The sequence below is a fragment of the Manis pentadactyla genome, chromosome 5, assembly GCF_030020395.1.
Source record: "Manis pentadactyla isolate mManPen7 chromosome 5, mManPen7.hap1, whole genome shotgun sequence".
Lineage (NCBI taxonomy): Eukaryota > Metazoa > Chordata > Mammalia > Pholidota > Manidae > Manis > Manis pentadactyla.
Window position 1 is genome coordinate 9,799,831 of NC_080023.1, and position 23,609 is coordinate 9,823,439.

The window sequence follows — 23,609 nt, forward strand, 5'->3', positions numbered from 1 at the left end:
CCAGCCAGCCAGCCTCCCCACCGCTTCCTCAGATCGCACAGAGGAATGCTTCAGGTACACACCTGTTTGCATTACTTTCAGTTTGCTGCCTGGTGGAGATTGTTCTATCTAAATTTAAACAAACAAAAAAATGAAGTCAGCAGTTTCCCATCAACACACAGAAAGTCAGCCAATGAGGTAAAGAAGATTTAGGACCCCTATTATGTAGGCAGAATATTTGGAACCTGTTGTCTGCAGCAGATTAAGTATACCAAGGAAATACGGACAGCGCCTATGCTTCTGAATATATGGTCTTTCCAAAGGGAGGACTAGGGCTGCCACAAGGTTCTGCTGCTCTGCTGGGGGCCAGCACTGGAGGAGCTATGAAGCGTGGCCCACGACTAATACGCCAAGTCCGGCAAACCCTCCTAATGCTCGTAGATGCACTCACATGTGGCTCTTTGGTTTTGCTGCCTTACACGAACCCTATGACGTAAGTACTCAAGTACAGTCACCCTACTTTATAGCTGAGGAAATGGGAGTTTCAGGGGGGTTACAAGATCGGCCCCGTGTCACAGATCTGGGAGTAAGTGGCAGAACTGAGGCCTGAATCCCATTTGCTCTTGTTAGGTCAGTGGACACGCGTTTGTCCTAATAATGTTCTCACTGAAACTCATGCAATGAGGTTCTGCCGTGGTGATTTTGTTGGGTATACACTTCAGGCTCAAAGAATGTTTAAAAAGATAAAGTGCCACTGAGGATTTTCCTGAAATCAGTGTACTTTCTATTACAAAAGAAACTCCAAAGTGAGTGGCGAGACACACTGGAGGTTTCTATAAAACAGTCACTACCTAGAAATCATATAAAACCGCTATTTCTATATTTTAATCCAGGATGACCATGGGAAGGTAAGTGACTAGATAATTTTTATATAAACAAACACAAGTGAGGATGAAATCCGACCAAAGAACTAACAATTATGTTTATATGAAGATATTAGTAATCAAAATACTATTTGAATGGTTATTCCATGTTTTATTTAAGAAAATCTTCTAAAAGCTTTTTGAATACTTAAAAACAAATTAGTTAGAAATATTACTCCTGCAGTATACTCTTTACAGGGCAAGGGTGAATATTTGAAGAGTTCTCATCTTTTGCAGTTACTTACAGTGACAATGCCAGTGTCTGTTTTGCAGTCTTCTTCTAAAAAATAAAAATCGCACTTAGAAAATCAGCTTGAAAATTTACTGCCTGTGAACTACAAACACAACAAATACGTACTTGTTTTTAACACTGTTTCTATGGGGTGTTTACGCGGCCTCCCTCTTTTCCTTTTAATAATTATCGGCTGATCTTCCTAAAGGGGAAAGGAAAAAAAAAAACAAATGAAGAAAAAAAACTTATTCTCTATTATATAAAGTTTGTTTCCTCAAAATGAGTTTTTGAGTTCCCTCCTAAAAGGTCTCAAATTCCAGCTCTGTCACTTAAAAAATATGTGCCCTTGGGCTTAGTGCTTTATTTTTCTCAGCACAGTTCCTGCACTTGATAAATACTTTAAGTACCGCACGAATTCACGGAGTTACGAGGATTATGAGAAAAGGGGGCAATGGAAGTAAGCTCTTGGTGTTACCTTTTATATCTGTAATAAATATGTCCATTAAATTTGGATTTAGTCTTGGTCACTTGTGACCAAATGTCATCCCTTATAAAAAATAAAGGAGGCCACTGAATTTCTCATATGGACACATGAGAAAATAAAAAGAACTATTAAAAAAGTATCAGGACTGGCAAGCTTGGCAATGGTTATCTAGAAGATGTGGCTGGTGTACGGTTTGTTTCCCGTGGTGGATGGGCCTCTGTCTCAGGCCACTGGGCTGCTGTGCCCCACTGGGCTCCCTGCAGATCTGACTGGACCTGGAGCAGGCAGAGCTGGAGGTCTGCAGCCTCCCAGGATCCCGACCTTTCCTTCTGAACCCAGGTCCCACTCGGCCTCTCTGCTGCTGCTCCCATTCCGGCCTGTCCAGACTCCAGGGCTCAGCAGCCCCTGTTCTTTGACCTGAACTGGTGCCTGGTGTGGCCGTGCTGAGCTGCTAGGTCAGGAACCTGACAGGAATGCTGAGGTACAGCTCTGGGCTGATCCTATGTGGCCACGCCAGAAGCAGGTCTCATGCAAATATTTGGATGAATTGAAGATGAAGAGAAGAAAATTAATCAAAATGACAGTGATAAAATGCACTTTATGAAATGGTCCCCCACTGCACTAAAAAAGAAAAAAAAAAACGACTTCAAAAGTACTTACGGAACAGTATTATAGGTAGGTAATATACCTAAAAAGGTAATAGCATTTAATGCATTTTATTTTTTATTACTTAAATAAATCTGAACGAATAAATATGAAAAGCATTCCTTACCTCTTGAGATTTCAAGCTGTCGTCGTCATTCTGCTCTGGCTTTCCACCGGCAGCTTCACTGCTGTTACATTCGTCTGCAGGAAGGCAGAGCTGGGGTCACTGATGGGGACCACAGTCAGCCGCATCACACCACCTGCCAGGGGGACCTGCGCAGACCCAGTCACACGCACACACACGCACTCCGTTCTCGGGCCTACACCACTGACGTTACTAAGCTGGAGCCTGGTTAACTGGGAAGAAGCACACTTTAGGTAGGACAGGATCCAAATTAAACAGGATGGCTGAGCCCTGCGAAGGGTCAGTGCAAGCGCACCGCATCATAAAGGGAAAGCAGGGCACAAACTGCAGTTCTAGCTGGTGACGCCTGGGGACATGCTGCTGTGCAGGGTCAGTCTCCTCTCAAAACAATGGACCTAAGTAGGCAGATCACTCACCTTTCTCCGCCATGGCCCTTGAAGCGGCGCTGTTTGTCTTAGAACTTGTTTTAGATAGTTCTTCCAAATCTCCCGAGTTCTCTTCCTATAGAGAAGTTGAATAAGTTAAGAAGTTTCTTTTGCAAACTTAACCCTGCCTCCATTTGTCCTCCTCAAAGTTTTCTTTACTATTTGAAAAACAATTTCTTAGTGGTCTTTCAGAAGCTTGATGGGAAATTTTTAAAAAGTAACTTATGCTGCCAGTGACACTATACAAAAAGATAGATTCTGAAGGCAGGAAAGCATAAGGTTCAAGTGTAAAGCAATGAGGCTCTTATATTTTTCCTGCAAAATGGAAATCACTCTTCTCCATCATCCTGAACTCTATCTTTTTGAGAGAAACTTCAAAGAAAGAACCGACAGGAATTTACAACAGCTCTTTTCCTTTGTTGGGTGGTGGAGGAGAGGAACTGGGGGGAAAAGGATGAAGTGAAGGAGCCACAGAGAATTTGTGGGAATGCAGCTGGGCTGATGCAGAGCCATGATCTTTCAATGGTTAAATTATTCACCATTAGTTGCAAAAAAGTTTTGAGCATGAAATAACAAAATGTTTATATTATAATATTAATAACATATGTACACAAAGTACATAAATTAAAATATAAAATCAGAATACTATAATATTGAAAATACTTTATATGTGATTTTCTTAAATGAAAATGACTTTATATTTTATTTGAATTTAACATTAAAAAACTTACATGAAATTGAAGGGAAAATAAAAAGCTACCCCTTCAATCTGCTTCTCTCCAAATTTAGTACTGTCTCAAGATTCTTGTTCTGGATAGGGCAGGGGGAGGGATGGGGTTAACAACCTGTTTCTTTCCTTCTCCAGGACCAACTGAAAGTCATGACGATATAGAACTTTGACCCTTGGGTTGTTAAAATTCTTCTACTACTTTTTATTTAGTTCATCAGTTACTGGCACAAAGAGACTTTGAACTGGTTTTAGTAGGCTGGACTTCAACTGCATATATTTTTATAAGCTGACAAATACTTTTAGAATAAAATAGAAAAGAATAAATTAGGGAAAGAGAGAACTAGGAGCTGGAGCTAGTTTGGAACAATGTAATACTGAGTTGCAGAATGGAAGAATGCCTAAGAGGTACCTAGCAGGGCATGGAGAAATCTGGGACAAGAGGGCAGGGGAGAAATACAAATATTGTTACTTCATTCCGTAACATGAATATAAGACCCTAGGAAAACATAGGCAATGAGTTGAGGTCCTTGGACTACTTAACACTTTGGGGGCAGGAAATGAGGCAGAGGGAAGGCAAAACATTAAAAATTTAAAATAACACACATCACTGTATTTCAATGTTTTGTTGCTAATGTAACTGTAATAAAGTGTAACACTTTGAAAGAACACACTCAGAAACCTTAAGTCAATGATATATCTGAACAAAAGCTTAAACAAGATATTAATACTGCAGTTTAAGATCATAAAGTACAACATTTGTTATTTTTGCAGGAGCCTAGGAAAACACACCTTTTATAATAAAGTATTATTACAGATACATAAAGTAAAAGGGAGACTAGAATGAAAAAAATATTGTAAAAAGTATTCAAAGTGACATAATTAGGTTACCTACCAAACTTAAAATTGATATGAGGAAAAAATACCTTTGTATCTTGTGGTTCTGTTTCAGAACACTGCCTCTGCGCTGTTTCTATTTTGGAATCTAGGACATCTGGATTATCATCTGTAAATCAGTTTGGACAGAATCACAGAGGAATAAAAGTTAAATGAAAATGAAATGCATTGTTCTGTTTTAAGATAGTTTGAGACTTCTTTCTTAAGCTTGTGGTACAGTGGAGCCAAAAGTTATTCTAAATGTACTTATGTCATGTGATTTGAGCACTGAATGCTGGCCATGGCCCTGGCAAAGCCAAGATAAAATGTAAAAAATTTACAAATGCTCACATGACACAAAGTAGCAGGTTCTCCGGAAAAGGGCTGAGGGGATACAGGGTTGCAGAGAGACCTTTAACTTCCTGAAGGAGTTAGTACCTACCTTTGCTTAGTGAGAAAACCTGGAAATCAGATTTACTTGGTGGAGATTTAAGTCACAGTCTCCCCTTATGTAAAAAATGGCAATAATGCCTAATTCACAGTTACTGTGAATGTGTATAAAGTCACATAGATCGTACCCAGATACAGTGTGAACTCAAAAATCAGAAAATAATTACAGGTTCCTAACCAAAAAGGATTTAACTGGCTACTTTCTCACATATAATTTAATAAGTATTTAGTGCATTTAGACTTTATGTCAGACATTCAAGGATAGGGTTCTGCACTGTCCAATATGGCAGCCACCACTTACCCATGGCTGGTGAAGTTTCTTAATTAAAGTTGAATGCAATTGAAAATGCAGTCTTTCAGTCACACTGACCACATTCGAGTGCTCAAAAGTTATACATGGCTAGTAGCTATTGTTCTAGACAAAACAAATATTAAAAACATTTCCATCACTTTACCAAGTTCTACTGATGGCACTGGTGGAGACCATGAGAACACCAGTATTCTGAAGTATGGGAGAGCTATTACACAAGCCTTAACTTAAGTGCTTCGCTAGCTCTGCAGGGCATCTGTTTATGATATAAAATAAGGAACGTGGTGGTACCTGGCTAGGGCCCAGGACCAGGTTATGGAGGAAGCCTGGGTTGGTATGAGTTCCAGGGGTTGTGCCTTTTGCAGTGAACAACCTAGTTTCTAGATCAAGCCCAGAGGATCCTGGAGGTGTCTAGCCAGTCTGGAAATAGACTAGTCTCAAAAATTGTGAAGTAAATAATTAGCACCCTCAAGATTTTCTGTTACTGGCCTGCTATTTTGGATGTGAAAATAATGTGATTTTCAAATATGTCTAAAACAGGAACATATATATCCAAATACCCAGCTCATCTTCTGAAGAAGGGTAATGCTTCTTTCTTTTTCTTTGAGGCATTTGCCTTTCTTCCTCTTCAAGCTGGAATGAAGAATGACTATATTAAAGGCAACAGAATTTCGAACCAAATCTACTGAAATGGTAGCACATCTTATTAGCTTCTAGCCTTTGGAATTTTTATATAAATTTAAAAAAAATCTAAAATAACCCCGATTTGCATTAGACTCATTTTGTGAGGTTGAGTCTTTTCTTTTTGAATTTGAATATAAATCCATACAAAACAGCCAATCTGTTTGTGGCTAGATACTGTATTCCAACAATTCTAAAATACATTAAAAAAAAAAATTCTCATTTTACCATCTCTGAAGTCAAACTATGTCTTACAATTGGTAGGATGTCATAAATTAATTGGCAGTGTTTTTCTCCTCTCTTTGTGGCCCATTAAAGGGTTGATGAAAGGCAGGGTATGAAATAACATTTAACATTCTTGACTGTACAACACGGACATGTCCAAATAATCCAGGGGCCTGACAAGTTACCTAAACATTACAAGAGCATAAACAGATAAAAGTGATATGGAGAACTCTTAATACATCCATTTAATTTTTAATATATACAAAGAAGTAAAGCCTTTCATTGTGCACTGGTGAAAACACAATGTATAAAACATGAAATACTTAAGTTTCTTATGAAAACCCACCTCTTTAGGATTTGCTTCAGCACTATGATCTCTCATGGCTTCTGTGTTGTCTTTTCTACCTTTGGATATCTCTGAGTAATAAATACAAAAAAGAAAAAAAAAACCCTTAAATATGTATTCATTCGAATACTCATTTTAGGGGTGTGCATGGCCTGGGGAAGGAAAGCAGGGAGGAACACTTCACAAATCACTGGGATAGGATCCTTATGACAACTACGTCAGGGACTTCCCATGCTTTCCATTTCTAGACAAAGTAAATGGGGTTCGGGAGGGGTGAGGGTCACTGAACTATGCAGATTTCAAAGCCATTTCCCCCAGCTCACGTAGCAACACAGTGTGACGAAGCGTCCAAAGACAACAAGTGCATGGGGCTTCCTAGTCAGCAGGCTAACAAATGCTCACCTGTTTGATAATACCAACAAGGGAGGAGCCATAGAGGGACAACTGGCGCACCAGCTGGGGACAATTTGGCACATTCAGTAAAGCTGATGAGGAGCCCATCAACCCAGCAATTCCAAACCTAGAGTTACAGACGCACTATATGTGCCCTGGGAAGTAAGTACCAGAGTATGCATGGCAGCACTCTTTATAATTGGGAAAAGTTACAGAAAACCTAAATGTCCACCAAGGAAAGCTGCAGAAAGGAGGAACTGTGGTATATTCACAAAGGGAATACTAAATAGCAATTGAAATGAAATAACCAGTTATATACATCAATGTGACAAAACCTCAGGACATAATGCTGGGTGAACAAATAAGGCAGAGGCAGTTTCTATAATGTGATAATACCCTTTTCCTGAAGCAGACAATGTGAAGCTACAAACATACATAGCAACTACAGAATAGTGAGTGGTTCTCTGGATAAAAGGGAAAGAGACTGGGACTGGGGAGGGGTACAATGTGGTTTGAGCTAATCTAACATTTTTTAAACAGTGTAGGAAGCAAATATACTAAATTTTAAGATATGACAAAACTAGGTGATGATTATGGCTGCTCTACTTTGGCTTGAAATACGGCACAACACATTATAAAAATAACTGTACAGGGGATTAAGACCTCTTTCCCCACTCTTGGAATAGGGATTAAACAGAATCAGCAGCAATCAACAAAGTTCTATGTTCCATTTGGAAGGAGAATGAATATCCTGCTGAAGCTGGCAGCCTCCACAGGTTTCATGGAATGAGGCCCGACTTCAGAAGAAGACCCACATAAATGTGACACCCCTCATCTGTGACTGAATGAGTCTGCAGCTCACAAGTTCACCCAGTTCAGTATTTAGCACAGAGCGCCTGCTATGGTACAAGCCACAGGTGACTGTGCATTTTGTGTTCACACTGAATTAAGTCCACTGTGAGGTTACAGGCAGAGTTCTAGTAGCTGTTTAAGGCAAGGCACCACTTACAGGCTGCATGGCCATGAACAAGTCCCTAGACCTCTCCAATTCTCAGTTTTCTCAACACAAATGTGATGCTGTTAATACTCACCTTTCTGGATTATATGAAATGAGAAAATTTGCAAAGTAATTAGCAACGGGCCTGGCACACAGGAGGCACTCAGTAAATGGTAATCGTAATTAATATTAATGTCAGTATTACTACTATGAAATTCATTAACTGACCTTCTTTGTTAGATTTGCTATGAATTTCTTCATTTGTTCTTGAGCCTGAATTTTCCACCTAGACGTCCAATAGAAAAAGTTATGGATAATCTCACAAAAGTCTTGAAGGCAGAAAAAAAATAAGGAAGATAATTTACATAATCTGGCTGTTTGTGGGAATGCTGAAAGGAACTGGAATAGATGTTCTAAATTTCTCCCAGAAGCCCAAGGGCATAGGGCATCTTCCTTTTGAAGACGTTTCAGTTTAACAAATTTTTGTCCCACTGTGTTTATTCTCTTTAAAATGGTCAGGGCAAAACAGTTAAGAAAGCAGACAGGAAAATTTTCTGAACACTATGATACCCTTTTCTTCTAATGATCCCTCTTGATTTTCTTTATTCTTTACTTAAAATTGCTACAGGATTGTGTTTTTCTGTACTAAGAATTTCCTTTGGCAACTCTTGTCAATTGTACTATTTTTTTTTTTTAAACTGAGGAGAAGTCTCAGAGTATCCTACGACATTCGAAATCCTAGCTACACAATGTTGTGCGAATCTGCAAAGGGCAGTCATGCTCAGATGGAGGAAAGGCAGGTGTTGGTGGCCTCAGGGGAGAGAGGGGGGACAGACTGCTTGCGACTGCCTTGGCTGCTTCCGCCGGCTTCAGCCCTACGGCAAACCCTTCTAGCTTTGGCAGGCTAAACCGGAACCAAACCACGGGGGCTCTTCTCTGCCGTCTCTCTCAGTAGTGTATGAGCTTCTGGCTACACAACAGGAGGTTTCAACCAAGTTAAGGTTAAGCCCGCTGATGCCACAGCTGACTGCAATTTGCAAGTATTTTACAAAATGTTCACTCCCACTATTATGTTTTATATGCATTAAGACAAAAAAAATTTTTTTCAGGCACAAAAGGGATTATGAGTGCTGCAGCTGGGAAGAATATATATATATATATATATATATATATATATATATATATATGTGACAGTTATAGTTTAGCATCCTCAGAAAAGCTTTCTAAAAACAGAGTGAACTTTGGTTCTCAAAATAAAAGTCTGTTTCATCTACAGCAACAGGATAATCTGATACATCACAAACCAACTGTCAAATCCATTACAATAAAAAATAGAAAGTCATACTTCTTTGAAGGATTTCATCAGCAATACCAAGTAAGCTTCCTAGTCTGAGGTGTCTGAACCTTCTTGTATTTTCTTAATTGTTTGAAGACACTAGCCTGCAAAGCCACTAGAACACAGTGCTGTGAATTCAGAGTGACTGTTTTTTCTGAGGAAACATGCATAGGCGAACGTGGCACTGAATGTCAGTATGATGGAATTCAACAAAAGCCTCCTGTCTCCTAAAGAAACGCAGACAGCCCCTCCACTTAAGGGTCCATCCCCAGTCACTCTCAAAACACCAAACCACAACAAAACCACCCCAAGAACAGCAGCACAGCCCAAACTCAGTGACTCACACTCAGAGACGCATTCACCAGCGAAGGCGCCCTCTGTATGTCAGCTGTTCAAAAACAAAAAGGAGAAATAAGGAAACTGAATATTGTTTCTGAACCACAGAGAAACAAATTTAGAGATTTTCAGGGTAGTTAAGTAGGACTATGTTTGTTGCTAAGTGGTCTAGATGCTTTGTGAATTATAAAATTCTGTCCAATTATTTTCTGTGATGTACATCCTGTCATACTACCAGAAAAACAACAGATATTAATGTTGCTGCCTTTGATAACAATGGCAGTGGTCTGCTCAGTCACTGCAGTGGCTTAACCATGCTGGTGATCTAAAGCTTAGAAGAAGGTGGAACACGTTTACCGTAACTGTTAAGCTGCAATGTAACCCTGGTTCATTTAAAAATAATGCCATCCAATGAAAAGTCAGATCCTACCCCTCAAACAGCAATGATCTATTTATGTTCTCTGGAAACCTGAAGTACAAGGTCTACTGTTTCTACTCAACAATGACAGTACACACATTTTTTTTTAAACAACTTCCTTTTACGTAAGTAGATCTCTTCTTCAATTGTACCTAAACACAGTGATCTGAAATGTAACTGTGGGAAACAAAGGACTTCAGAAACCAAAAATGTTACCTTTTTCCCAATTTACAAATGGGATGCTAATTATTTGTAGAACAGCACATACGTACAAATTTTAGGAAATGCATTTGTCCAAGTTTTGGCTATATCAGTCATCGTTTGGGTCTGCCAGCATGAATGATGGCTTACCAGGACCTGGGGTGGTCTTCCAGGTCTGCCTGGTACTTCTGCTTATATGGCTCTAGAGGTCACATGCTTTGAAGACTGCCCTTTCGACAGGTCTTGCCCCGACCACCCCGGATGGCTCTGGGTGAGGATTCACGCACACTACCCCACACATACTATCTTGCTCTTTGCCTGGGCCACCTAATGTACACTAACTCAGTCCTTCACTATTTGGCTCCAAGTTAGGGGAAGTGGCAAGTGCTTATAAAATTCAAAACTTACATATTCTTTGACCTCTCAATTCACTTTTAGGGAAATAACCTGAGGAAATACATAGTTATATGTACATGGAAGTTCACTGCAGTTTTATTTGTAACAGTAAAAACTACAAAAACTGGAGGCCACTGAAAGATGGAGCAAAGGGACAACAGGTCACAGACTACTTTCAGCTGTTCAAACAAATGGAGTCAGTCTGTATATGCTGACGGTGAATACCCGCAGGACACAGCCAAGAAAAAAAAAGAAATTATAGCACAATGTAAATATCAGGAGTTCACTTTTGTTTAAGAACAGAACTGTACTTAAGGTGGGTACTGATGAGGAGTCGGAAACTTTACTATGTACATCTATGTCTTACCTCTATAACTAAAGAAAAGAGAAAGAGACTGGGTCAGCTTAAATCCAGGCCTTCCCCAGGGGCCTACACAACAGGGGAGCACCTTTATCAGATGGAGCCTTCCCACTGGCGCGCTCACTTCCGCCAGCTCTCTGAGGGCAGTGCCTGCGTTTTCTATCCTGGTATCTCTTGTACTCTCAAATACCTGGCTTACCAATGTTTGTCAGGGAAATAATTTAAAGGGCAAGGCAACTACAATAAACATATGGCTATTCTCCCAGCACCTTCTGAAAGCACCCAACTGTGGTCTGGGGCACAATGTGGTCCCACAGATTCCAACTCTACTCTTGCCTCAAGAACAGAGCACTCGAATTAATTTAAGTCAACCAGCAAGTTCTGTTCACCTGGTCACAATAATTAGTCCAGGGTGGGCACAGGTAGCGAAGCTGGATCGGCATAAGCCTCAGGATTTTGGCCACAATGACGGGACAAAGACATTTTTTCTAGGAGCCGTGAGTAAGAAAGCAATTACCTCTATTGGGGCTGAGGGAGAAGAAATTGGGGCCTTTGCAAGATGTGTCTCTGGGGACATCATCATGTTCTTGAATCATGCTTTACCTAAACTTTTCCATTCTGTGGATGCTCTGGAGTAGATGTTTGTGTCCCTCAAATTCATATAGTGAAACCCTAATCCCCAATGGGATAGTATTAGAGGTGGGGCCCTTGAGAAGTGATCAGGTTCACCTGAGGGTGGAGCCCGTGATGGGATTAGCATCCTTTGAAAAGGAAACCTGAGATCTCCTCTCTGCAATGCACACATGCGCTAAGGAGGCAGGTGTGAGGACATGGCGAGAAAAAGAGCCCTGAACAAGAACCTGACTGTGCTGGCACCCTGAACTCAGACCTCCAACTTCTAGAGACATGAGCAATCAATGTTGTTTAAGTACTCAGTCTATGGAATTCTATTATAGCAGCCCAAACTAAGGCAGTGAACTAATGCATTCCTTTTAAGCAAATATCTGTAGGGTTTTCTGTTCTTTGCAACCAAAATCACCCTGACTGTTCTGCCTAACAGGCGTGGATATTTCAACACTATTAAAAATAGAACTGGTTTAAATTTGGTCATGTACTCTGAAGTTCCTCCTAATACTTATTTTTCCTAGTTAATGTTCATATCAGAAGAAAGTATACAGTAATGGCTAGAGTACAAACCAGAAATAAATATACAGTGATGACTAGAGTACAAACCAGAACAAATTCTCCACAGTCACAATTCTCTTTTCCATTTCCTTAACACACTTCTTTCAAAATGTGGTCCAACAATCTCCCAGACCTTCCATTAGGGGTCCACAAGGTTCAAACTATTGTCATGATAATACTAAGATGTTTTTCACCTTTTAAACTCATGAGTACACAATGTAATTTTCCAGAGGCCACATGATGAACCCAGAATTATCTGAAAAGGCTATTAAAATCCAAACATTTAAGTGAGATGCTGGCTTTCTTCATATACTTTAACCAAGACAACAAACAGCAACTGACTGAATGTGGAAACAGATACGAGAAACCAGTTCTTTTCTATTAAGCCAGATGTAAAGAGTTTTACAAAAATATAATGTCACTTTTCTTCCTAAAACTTGTTGTCTTGGAAAATCTATTTTTCATGAAAAAAAGGTCTTTATGTTAACTTACAGTGAGTTAATTGTACTGCATTGATATTTAATATCTTCTTTTAGTTTCTTAATCAGAAAATGTCAATAGGTATAATCCATTTAACACGTTCTTTGGGATCCTAAATAATTTTTAAGAGGGTGAAGGGGTCCTGGGATCAAAGAGTTTAACAGCTGCTACCCGAACCCTTGCCAAGACAAAGCCCTGCCCTAAAACCTCTGCAGTGGACACTGAAAAGACAGCTGTAAAAACTGAGAAAAGGCCATGCAAGCTGGGAGGGGCTTCAGTGCAGACACTGGGGCAACAGCCAGAGTCCAAGGGCCACGAGCAGGAGGCTAGGAGAAGTGGGTGTATGGGCTGCCGAGTGGGCTTTTGGAAAGGAGCTCCCGTAGCGCCTGGAAGGACAGGAAGGTACAGAGACACATTTTGTGGAAACAGCAAGAGTTTGCTCCAAAGCTACTTTCTTTTTGCCACACTTCTTTGGAGACAGAAGATTTAAACAATTATCTTACATAAAATGGATTGACGTGTCATGAGAAAAAAGTGTATGTTAAAAATGAAATAGTAAAGACTTCTCCTAAAATGTGAGAGGCAAATTCACACAGCCTGTCAGTGCTTTATTTGAACTGGCTGTTGGTTCTAAGCGTCAATGAAAGGTAAAACCACATGCAAGGAAAACATGTGAACAACCTGTAAAAGCTGCTTACCCCCTCCGCTCTGCTCCCTCCCACCCGGACCTGCTGGTGGCGCTGCAGCGGCGTGGTTTTTAACTTCCTCTGATGGTACACGTGTCTAAAACGTCCAAAGCACCATAAAAAATGTTATGAGTTTTTACAAGAAAGCAAGACTAACCTCAAGTGAATTAAACAAAAACATTCAGCATATTATAACAAAAGTCTCCCTGAAGTCTGTGCAAAATTTTAAAATACCTGCTAACCACTAAAAAAAAAAAAAGATAAATTAATCTAATCTTTTATTTCATCCATCAATGGCTCTCCTCATTTCAAAAATAAAACTCTGACTTGGTGTGGCACTCAAAAGCTTCCAGATGAGCACGACTCCCTTGCAAGGCTTAGGAATAATCACAGCTCGCCTAGCACCCCTGCAGTAGTGCCCAGACTCACTGGTCCTTCCCTCTCTGTCTAGTACATGCTTCTTTGCCTGGAAGGCTCTTTCTTTTCTTTCTCACCTGGTAAACTTCTATTCTACCTGCAGAACTCCATTCAAGTATCCTCTTTGCAGCCCCTCCCACCTGCCCACCAAGTGCCCCTGCTGGGTAAGCTGAGCCTTTTCTGCTCTGTATACAGCCCCTGTTTATAGGTATCTTGTCATATCTACTCGGAGGGTGGGAGAGATCAGGTTGGAAATGGGGCATGGAGACTAAATTGTGTAAAACATACAGGCCACTATTAAAAAAATGAGATTTTCTTCTAAGTATGATGAGAAGCCACTGGACATTTTAAGCAGAGCAATGATGACCTAATTTGTGTTTCTGAAGAGAACTCTCTGGGCTGTGTAAACTAGAGACTGGAGGATGGGGGCTGGAGAGGAAGGAGGTCCAATGGGGATACTACTGAAGGGATGGGTGGCCCAGACTATGGGGGCAGCTGTAGAAATAGAAATAGATTGAGTCAATATAGTCCAGAAATGCAAAAATCAGTGATCAATTAAATGTGGGGTGACAGGGAGACACTGAGGGTGACTCTTGGGTTTCTGGTTTGAGTAGATGGAATTATAATGGCATGATTTGCTGAGACTGGTGAAGCTTTCAGCTCTCCCCCCAACAGGCTGTGTCAGTAACAGTGCTTAAGTTTCTCAGGTATGATGAGAACAAGGGCTATGTATTGCTTTAGTGTATACACGTCGATTTATGGTGAAATGGTACTTACACCATTTACAGCTCAGCATAATGGATTTATCAGCCATACCTCAGTTTTCAAGTGGGCTTTCAGTCCCAATCCTCCCAAAACATTCGATGGAAGCTCTTCATTGCCTGATGAAATTTAAACCATTAAACCAATTTAAGAATTTGCTTACAAAATACATCCTGAATCAGAAGGTACCACAGTGTCATCATCTGACACACTTGCACTGCTGTTTTATTCTGCTGTCAGTAGAAAACAGTAAAAAGGAAAGTGAAAAGCAGGGTTGTTTACTCAACTTTTTGGGTGAAACTGTTTCTTACAGTTAAGATGGATGCCCAGAAAGAATGAAAAAGTGTTATTTGCAGAGACATCTTACTTCCACTGCTTTTCTACAGTGATCAGCATCAAGCTGCCCCTAAAAGATATTTTGGGCCACTAAGGTATACTCTCCATAAAGAAGGTGATAGATGAATAGATGCACTTGACCTGCTTCTTGTTGACCCAGCAAAGTTGAACGTAAAGTTTTAAAACTGTGAGGAAGGCAAAAAGAAAGTGGAATTTTCTCTGGTAGAGACTCAGTTCTATCCCTGTCTTGTCTCTTCTTTCTCTACCCCGTCCTTCTCCAACTTGCAGCTTCACGTTTCTCTCACCTGCCCATTCGTAGGCCTCCAAAGAAAATTCTTCCTTTCTCTGAGAGTCTTGCAGGCGTTTCCCTACTAAAAGCCCCTTTACTTTGCTCCTTCAGGGGAAAAATAAGGGGGCAGGAAGAAGAGGAGTAATAGACTGTAGTAATGGTTAAGTCATAAAAAGTTGCAGAGCATTCAGTTTGCCTCCAGGATAAATTCCATGGAAAATTTTAAGGTTACTGATTTCAACACTTGGAACATTTCTTCGTATCTCCTCCTAAGTCCCTATATTGAATAGGAGAAGATCTAGTGGCCTCAGTTTCCTGAGACTGCATTTGACAGTATCTAAAGTCTGTTCCAGTTTAAAAGTCTGTGATGCTACAATTTATATAGCCAGAGTGGAGAAGAGGTCAATGCTCCTGACCCAGTCAAGTATAGCCCATGGGGTCCCTGTGAGTTCCCATGGTGTCCTGTGCTTAACCCATTCTAAGCATCTGTTATGCGCAGAGTCACTGTCCACTTACAGTATGTGGCTGGATTGACAGCTTGTCTTCCCCTCTTAGATATCTTTGCATTCCTAGTGCCTAGCATAGTATTAGCTGGAACGAAGGGTCCAAGTATAATGAATGACTTGAGTTCAAAGCATACACCTGTAAAACTTACCAATTAGTTCAAGACTCTCTGAAATCTGTCCTTGGGGAGCATGCTTCTTTTCTCTTTCAAATTGTAAATCAGAACCAAACTCAGTTGTACCTGAACAATAAACTGTTAAAAAAAAAAATAATGTGCTCCCCTGATGAGAAATAGCCAGTTGGTGGGAACTGACGCACACTGCAAATCTATACATAGTTAAGTCAGATACAGGAAGAGGATGGAATGACTTGTTTATGTACTATTATCCCCATTTTATACAATGGAAAACTGAGACTCAGAAGTAATTTTTTTCTAAGAGGCAACCGAGTACTATGCAAGTTACTCTTTGAACCTATTTCCTCATTTGAAAAATGGGGATGATAAAGAATACTTATGTCACTGGGCTGTTATAGTCTTCATTTTGATTGACAAGAAACCTGAATATTGAAGAGATTTAGTATCTTATAACAGTTATGCAGGTGACACGTGGCTATCTGACTTCTTGTCCCTCAGCCTCCTGCCTGCTGTCTTTGTCCACAAAAAATGGGTCTAAGGTTTTAAGCTTTAATACATATATCTTTTTTAGAGAAGCAGAACCTTCAAGTTTGGTAAGAGGTATTTTGTGACATTCTACAACCAAAACTGTCTCTTGGAAGACCATCTGAAATGTACTCTCTGTGGAATTACCTTTGTAAAATGAAGAGATTCTCACCTATAGCACGTAAATTTTCTTCAGAAGAAACAGTGCCCCTGAGGTCTCCTTCCTCCTGGAGTGATTTCAGCACGCTGTTACCATCATCGGGTTTCTCACTGGACCCCTGAACAGTCTGTCTGCCACTTGGCTCACTCTCTATAGTCAAGTCGGGCTCGCACGTCAGAGCTGACAGAGCTACATCATGGATTGTTGCATGGGAAGGAGCAATTTTGGATTCTTGGCCATGAATACAGTCGGCGGTGGTGGTTTTCAAGCTGTCCTCAGGCCCCTGCTGGTCAGGGAGAAGAGAGGACTGCGCAGCAGCAGTGTCTTTGACTTGGGGCATGTCATCAACATTTTCAGCACCTGTATTTACTGCTGTTAAACAGCGACTACTGACGGAGTCCTCTGCTGTTTGCCCAGATGGCTGCTCTGGTCCTGGCCCTCTGAGATCTGCAGGTGAGTCAGCACTCCTTTCCAAGCCCTGCCCTGCTGAACAACTTGCTGCGGCACTGTCCCCTGCAGTCCCTGCCTCACTTTTATCTTCTTTCTTAACAGAGCTCAAGGATACACTTTTCTCTGATGCACTTACAGGGCACAGAGCTCTTCCTGCCAGTGGCACTCTGCCAGGACAGGCCTTGCCATGCCTCTCTTTCTCCTGTGCACACTCAGCACCTGGCTGGCCTTCCCCTGTGGAGAGCGCAGGGCCCGCTGCTTCTCCTCCGGCGAATGGCCCAGAACACTGACAGCTGTTCTCGGCGATCAGGCTGGGCATGGGGACCTCACGCTTGCTCACCTTACGCTTGCTCACCTTTGTGGCTGACAGGTCATTGTTTCCTCCTGAGTTGCTGGCAGTCAGCTGATTCTCTTCATGCCTGTCTAGGCTGGTGACAGCCAGCCCACACTCGGCCGTGCTGGTGGAGATGATGGCAGCGTCACTCAAGTCCTCCATTCTTGCAACAGTGGGCTGACTGTTGTCCTGTGGGGCAGCACCCATCATGACGGCTTCACGTCCTTCTGAGGTGCTGGTGGACATCACGGTGGTGTCACTTACCTCTTCCGCCGGCGTGACTGAGGGGTGGACTGCTTCCCGAGGGACGGCACTGGACACGGGGCCCTCACAGTCTTCCACTGAGCTTGTGGAGATGATCGCGCTCCCGTCCTTTTCTTCCATGACCGTAACAGGCCTCTCGTTTTCACCTTCCATAACCACACCAGAAACAGAGGCTTCACATTCTTCCGCTATGCTGGTGGAAATGAGAGCACATTCATCTTTGTCCTCCTTGCTGGTCGAGGCCAGAGGACTTTCAAGTTCTGTGCGTGCGCTGGGCATTGGCACCTCGAAGTCATCCGTTACCACGATCGGACCTTTAGCTCTTTCTTCAACTGCTGCTCCTGGCTGCTGACCTTCTGCACATTTGGTGGTGGTTGCACTGGAAATAGGCACTTCGAACTCTTCCCCTAGGCTTGTGGAAATCATGGCACACTCATCTTTCTCCTCATTCCTCGTGGCAGTGAGTTGGCCCTCATCCCCCGACACTGCACTGGGCGTAGGGGCCTCGAACTCTCCCGTGTTTACCCTGGTGCCTTCCACATTCTCTTCAGTTCTCAGAGCACCTGAACGACCTCCTTCCACATCTACAATCATGCTTAGTTGAGTGGTGTAGTCATTTGTTGTACTGGTGGAGATCACCAAGCCTTTGCCTTGACTTTTAACCCCAGCTAAACAAGTCTGATTGGTGATATTGTCACTGGCTGTCGTGGCCATGAGACCATCACATTCTTCATTTTCCACAGAGGTGATAATGCCTTCATCTTCTTTTTCACTTGGCGACATGTGATGAACTGCATATTCTGGGACTGCGCCGGACACAAGTACCTCGTAACTGTCCCCCACCAGCCCAGTGGAAATAGTCAGATCTTCCACTTTTTCTTCTCTAGTGAGCTGACTGTCACTTGGTCCTGAGGCTGCACTGGTCATGGGGCCCTCGCAGCCTGCAGGAACTGATGCCCCTTCACCCTTCCCGGAAACCGCACTGGTCACGCTGCTTTCCACAATCCCTTTCGCACTGGAGCAGATCTCTGTGTCTTTCATTTCCTCCTCCGCGCCACTCCTGCTGTCAATGTTGCTCTCATTTGCATTGGTGATGGCGGCTCCAGCCTCAGCTTCCACGTGCCCTGCTGCCGTACCAGTCGGACTGTCCCCTTCTGCACTTTCACAGACGGACACCCCCTCAGTGTCTTCTTCTGTCCCTGTGCAAGTGGAAATATGCCCGACTTCATTCCCTCTCCCAGTACTCGTCACCACGCCCTCACCTTCCTCATCTTCCTCCTTTGCGCCGGTGCTGGTTACAATGCCTTCGTCATCACATGGACCAGCAGCAACTAAGGGCACCTTAGTGACGTCTTTGGCTATAGTGCTGTCCATGGCACTCTCCCCATTTTCTTCAGATTCAGAACTTGGAGCAAAGTCTTCGATGCTCTCTTCCAAGCCGGTGCAACCTGCCAGCTCCTCTCCGTCTTCTTCTGTTATCCCTGTGCTGGTGACCGCACTCTCACCCTCTGTGCCATCGTTCACAGAACCATCCCCTTCCTGGGTGGTGCTCGTTCCCGGGGGCGTGTCATCACCTACCAGGACCACCGCTGCACCCGTGACCAGGTGCTCCTCCTGCGGCCCTGCACCAGTCACTGAGCACACGACAGAGCTGCCACTTCTTTCTGTTCCAGTGCAGGTCACTGTCCCCTCAGTTTCTTTCTTGGGGCCCACTGTCGTCATATTTCTCTGGAACCCATCTACATCTTCACTGCTTAAGGACCCCTCTCTTATTTCTGTCCCAGCACTGGTTACTGCTCCATCACTTTCAACTTCACTAATAAAAGTAACAGTTCCTTCGACTACTTCTGAGTCTCTACTCGAGGAATCATCACATTTTCCTTCGGAGCCTGCACTGGTTACAGCATCGTCTTTCTCTTCTGTTACAACACTACTGACATTGTCTTCAACTGCAACTGTGTGAGCAGTCACAGGGTCTGCTGCCCTTTCTCCAGGTTCAGCCATCGTGCACTCCCCACTTTCTCCTTCTTTGGTGCTCGTAAGAAGAGTTTCGCTTTCGGCAAATCCTTCTGTGACGATGCCTCCACCTTCTTCAGCTGCAGCAAACACGGTGCAGTCCCTGGTTGCCGCCCCAGCATGAAGAGGATTGTGGGGAGAACAGACGCCTGTCAGGAAGCCTTCATCGGCCTCGGTGCTCACGTAAGGCATGGCAGCTTCACTGTCTGCTGTTCCTGAAGACGTGGTCGTGGCATGCCGTGCTTTCACTGGGTTCAAGGAAATGCCTTTGTCTTTCCCTTCAGTGCTGGTAGCAATGGAAGCCTTTTCTGCAGAATCAGACCCAGTCGCCACATTCTCATTCTCAGTTTTTCTATTTCTATGGCGTAAAGCAGAGGATGCATTACTTCCAGCACTGGTGTCTACCTCACTGTTTTCATTCCTTCTTTCAACATCCACTGATGTTCTTTCCAGGCCTCTCCTATGCTTAAGTTCAACAGCTTTAGCATCTTTTTCCATACTCATGCCTCTATGATCAACAGCACTGTCATCCTTCTCACCATTTTCTACAGCAGCTTGAATTGTCTGCTTTGAACTGGGCCCCGTACTTAAGTCACTTTCTTTCCTGGACATGTCCACAAATCCCCCGTCTTTGTTGACATTCTCATTTTCTATCACCACATCTGTTAACGTGCTACTAAGAGGCATGTTTACTTTTTCTTGTTTGTGCAGTACAGGGACCTGGTAACTTTTTGGAATGTGTCTTTTGCTCTCTATGCCTGCTTTTGCTGGTGTATCTACTGTGGAAACTGCCCCGCCTTCTTGGCTTGTTCCAGGGACTTCTGACTCTGTGGTAACAATCAGACTTTGCTTAGGGATATCAGGGCGGTCCACAAGTGAGGTGCTGGCTGCGCCACCTTCTAGCTCAGTTCTTCTGTCAACTACGGGAATTACATCTGAATCAGGAGATCGTTTCTGAGGCACAACAGTCACTGAGCTTAAGGATGGTGAGAGACCTAAATCTGGGGAATGTACAAGAGCACTGTCTCCTCGAGCAACGTGTTCTTCAGTGGGTCTGGCCGTGTTTTTCAAATTCTTTTGTGCCCTACCATTTTCTGATGGGGCATGATGTAACAGTTGGTGACTGGTTTCACAGTCTACATTCATTCCATGAGTTTCTGGTTGAGTGGGCTCTTTTTCCCCCGGATTCAGTCTGGACACAGCATTTGGGATGTGCGGCTTCTTGGTCAGGGTGCTTTTATGGTCAGCATGCTTTTCAGAAGTACTAACAGCTCCTGTGCCACGTCCAGATTTCCAGGCTGGAGCTGCTGTTTTTGAATCTACTGTGGAAGTTCTTAATTCTTCCTTGAGAACCATGGCAGTAGCTTTTTGTTTCATAACATTTTCAGTGTCTACGTCTTCCTGAGAACTATCATTGCTGCTGTCTTGGGTTTTAGATACCTCAAATGCTTTTTCAATGGCTGGCTCATAATCAGTTTCCATCGGCTCTTGTTCAGGCATCAGTGTGGTATCGCAACTTTTTTTGGGTCTCTGAAAGGAAGAAGTACTGGGAGTGCCCAGAGCGTTTGCTACTAATTTTTCTTCTCCTTTGGTCATTTCTTGAGATAAGCTTCCTCTTCGATTTTCACACAACCTTCTGCTTAGTTTCTTTTCCAGGATTGAGCTATTCCCTCTGGCCTTTTCATGATTACTGTCAACTTCTTTACCATCCTTGTCATCTGGTTTATTTTCTTCCTTCTTTTTTGCTTCCTTGCTGCTGTGCTTCAAGCTCCTGCTTCTGTGTCCCTCTGGCAACTTCCTCTCAAGCCTGAAGGCGGCTGAGTCTTTGTCGCCCTTGTATCTCTCCTTTGCTAGAGCTGCCTTGGCCCTGTGACCAGACTCCCTCTGCGTACCATGTGCCGGAGGCGCTGCGCTCTCTAACACAGGCTCAACACCAGTTTCCTCTGGAGGCTTGTCCTCAACTTTAGGCTTTCGTTGTCTATCGGGGTCACTTTCTTCTGTGTTCTTCTCCTTATCTGGTTTTGCAGTGGTCACCAGTTTTGGGACACTTTCTTGTAATTCTGTTTCGACTACTTTTAACTGTTTGCCTTGGCCTTTTGATTTAGACTTCAATCCAAGTTTCTCATCTAATAAGCTCTTTGTTCTTCGCTTCTCCTTGTGAACAACATCTTCTGGTTTTGAACTAATATCTAAACTAGCTGAGTCCATATCACATTTGTCCTCTGAATAATTTTCACTTCTTCTCTGTAATGTGATTCCATGTTGCTTGGAACTCAGAGAACCTTTCTGAACTTTAGAATCACTTGATCTTCTTGATTTGTGCTCTGCCTTAGATTTTTCGGCTGATGTGTGTCTCTCTTTTTTGTTGTTTTCTTTACGAACATTCTCATCTGTTTTTATAATGTATTCCGAAACTGGCTTTCCATCTTTGCCTAAAATTGATAATTTCCTTTCATTCCTGTGTTTACTCTTTCGTTCAGCTTTATCATCTGAAGAAAGTTTTGTTTGTTGACTTTGCTTCTGAATATTTTCATCTACTTTTAACCCTTTCTCAGAAGAGTGGAGCTCAGTCTCATCACCTGTCTTATGCATACCATCACCTTTATATTTATGTTTCACAGACAATTTGTCTTCTGATGGAGTTTTCTCTTTTTCAGGCTTCTCTTTGGAGGATTTCCCCTCTTTCTTAGGGAGGCTTTTTACATGTGCTGTTTCAGGATCATCTTTCTTTAGATGCTTTTCATTTTTGAGTGTGCTTTTCTGTTTCTGGGGTTCTTCTGTGCCAATTTCTGAGCGTTCCACTTGTTTTTTTCCATCTCTTGTGTCAGTCTCTTCCTGTGCCCCTTCCACCACAACAGGGGTAGATGTCCGTCTTTTATGTTCTCTTTCTATTTTGGATTCATTTTTGTTCTCATCAGCTGAATGCAAAGATTCTGAAAGTCTTCGGGTGGGTTTACTGGATTCACTTTTTGCATGAACATGCTTTGAATCCTTTGAAGAAGACAGTTTTTCCTTTTCACAATGCTGCAAGGAAGAAAAAGTTAAAATATAACAAATACTAAAATCAGTTTTTATATTCAAATTTAACATATGGGTACATTTAATATGTTGAGTGCTGTCACATCTGTTATACCTTCTTAACCTTGGCCAACAGCATGTGGTAGGTATTATTAACTTCATTTAGGCACCAGGAAACCAAGGCTCAGTGTGAGTCAATAACTTAGCACCCAGGTAATGATCTAGATGACTTCACTTTAAGCCTAGTTCTCTTCCCACTCCATCACAGGCATCCAGAGACTAGTTTTTGCTCCTGAGGTTTAGTTTTGTCCATACATTTAGGAAGCCTTCTTTAAACCACTAAAGCCAACTAGTCATAAATAAATATAAGCTGAATGAATGACAGTCCAATGTTCCTTTTAGTTCAAAGGCATAATAACCTGATGATGGAGATGATTTAAAGTTTTATACTAAAACAGAGGTTTCCTATATTTTAATTTAGGGATCTGAATTATTTGCAGAAATGTCATGAATTTAGGCAACTGGTAGGACATTCAACTTAAGAAGTTTCAAATATACACAATAGCTCACAATAATAGGAACTGTATCACATAATATTATGTGATTATGTATCCAAGTTAAGATACTGATGGACCAAATCATCTATACCTTCTTCCCTTCACCACAGTGAGGCACTGAATAGATTATTCGTGTTAATGAAGGGATGCTGATGAAACACACTTTAATAAAGGCTCACTAACTAGCCATAATTATTCTTAGTCAAATAGTGGGCAGAAGCCCTCAGAAAGACCACTGCATCTTCTTAACACAACGATCAATGCACTTCTACTAACATAAGGAGCAGGACAGAGCAAGATCTTAAAAAGTACTTTAAAATTAAATTCTTCAAAGAAAGAACTAGCAGAGATTTCATCAATCTAATTTGCCAGTAAGTCCTAATCAATTAATATGAAAAAATTTTGAGATCATTTTTCAGAGAAATTTATCACAAAATAAAGTTAAATATTTAAAAATTTGCATTAAAATATCAGGATATACTTATAAAAAATGCATCTAATTTCTGAATAAAGAAGTCAAGAATATTTACTGGCTATGAATAAATCTTCTTGTATTGCCAACGTAAGGTGGGGGGAGAGTAAAAGTAGAAAAGCAGCTATTATC

At 42.1% G+C, this 23,609-nt stretch overlaps 1 protein-coding gene across 5 annotated transcripts in view; it reads right to left on the minus strand.

Annotated features, from left to right (window-relative positions):
- Positions 1-23,609, minus strand: part of BOD1L1 (biorientation of chromosomes in cell division 1 like 1) — a 56,933-nt gene that overhangs the window by 8,875 nt on the left and 24,449 nt on the right. The window contains exons 10-22 of one of the 5 annotated variants that reach the window (XM_057502106.1): positions 16,379-22,454; positions 14,471-14,535; positions 13,250-13,334; positions 9,519-9,562; positions 8,067-8,124; positions 6,449-6,519; positions 5,757-5,829; positions 4,487-4,566; positions 2,825-2,909; positions 2,391-2,464; positions 1,261-1,336; positions 1,144-1,182; positions 63-104 (exon numbers count right to left, since the gene is read on the minus strand). In XM_057502106.1, the coding sequence (XP_057358089.1) occupies positions 63-104; positions 1,144-1,182; positions 1,261-1,336; positions 2,391-2,464; positions 2,825-2,909; positions 4,487-4,566; positions 5,757-5,829; positions 6,449-6,519; positions 8,067-8,124; positions 9,519-9,562; positions 13,250-13,334; positions 14,471-14,535; positions 16,379-22,454 (6,868 nt within the window). Of the gene's footprint in view, positions 1-62; positions 109-1,143; positions 1,183-1,260; positions 1,337-2,390; positions 2,465-2,824; positions 2,910-4,486; positions 4,567-5,756; positions 5,830-6,448; positions 6,520-8,066; positions 8,125-9,518; positions 9,563-13,249; positions 13,335-14,431; positions 14,536-16,353; positions 22,455-23,609 lie in introns of those variants that run through there. The other 4 variants (XM_057502105.1, XM_057502107.1, XM_057502108.1 and 1 more) reach the window with 4 other exon arrangements.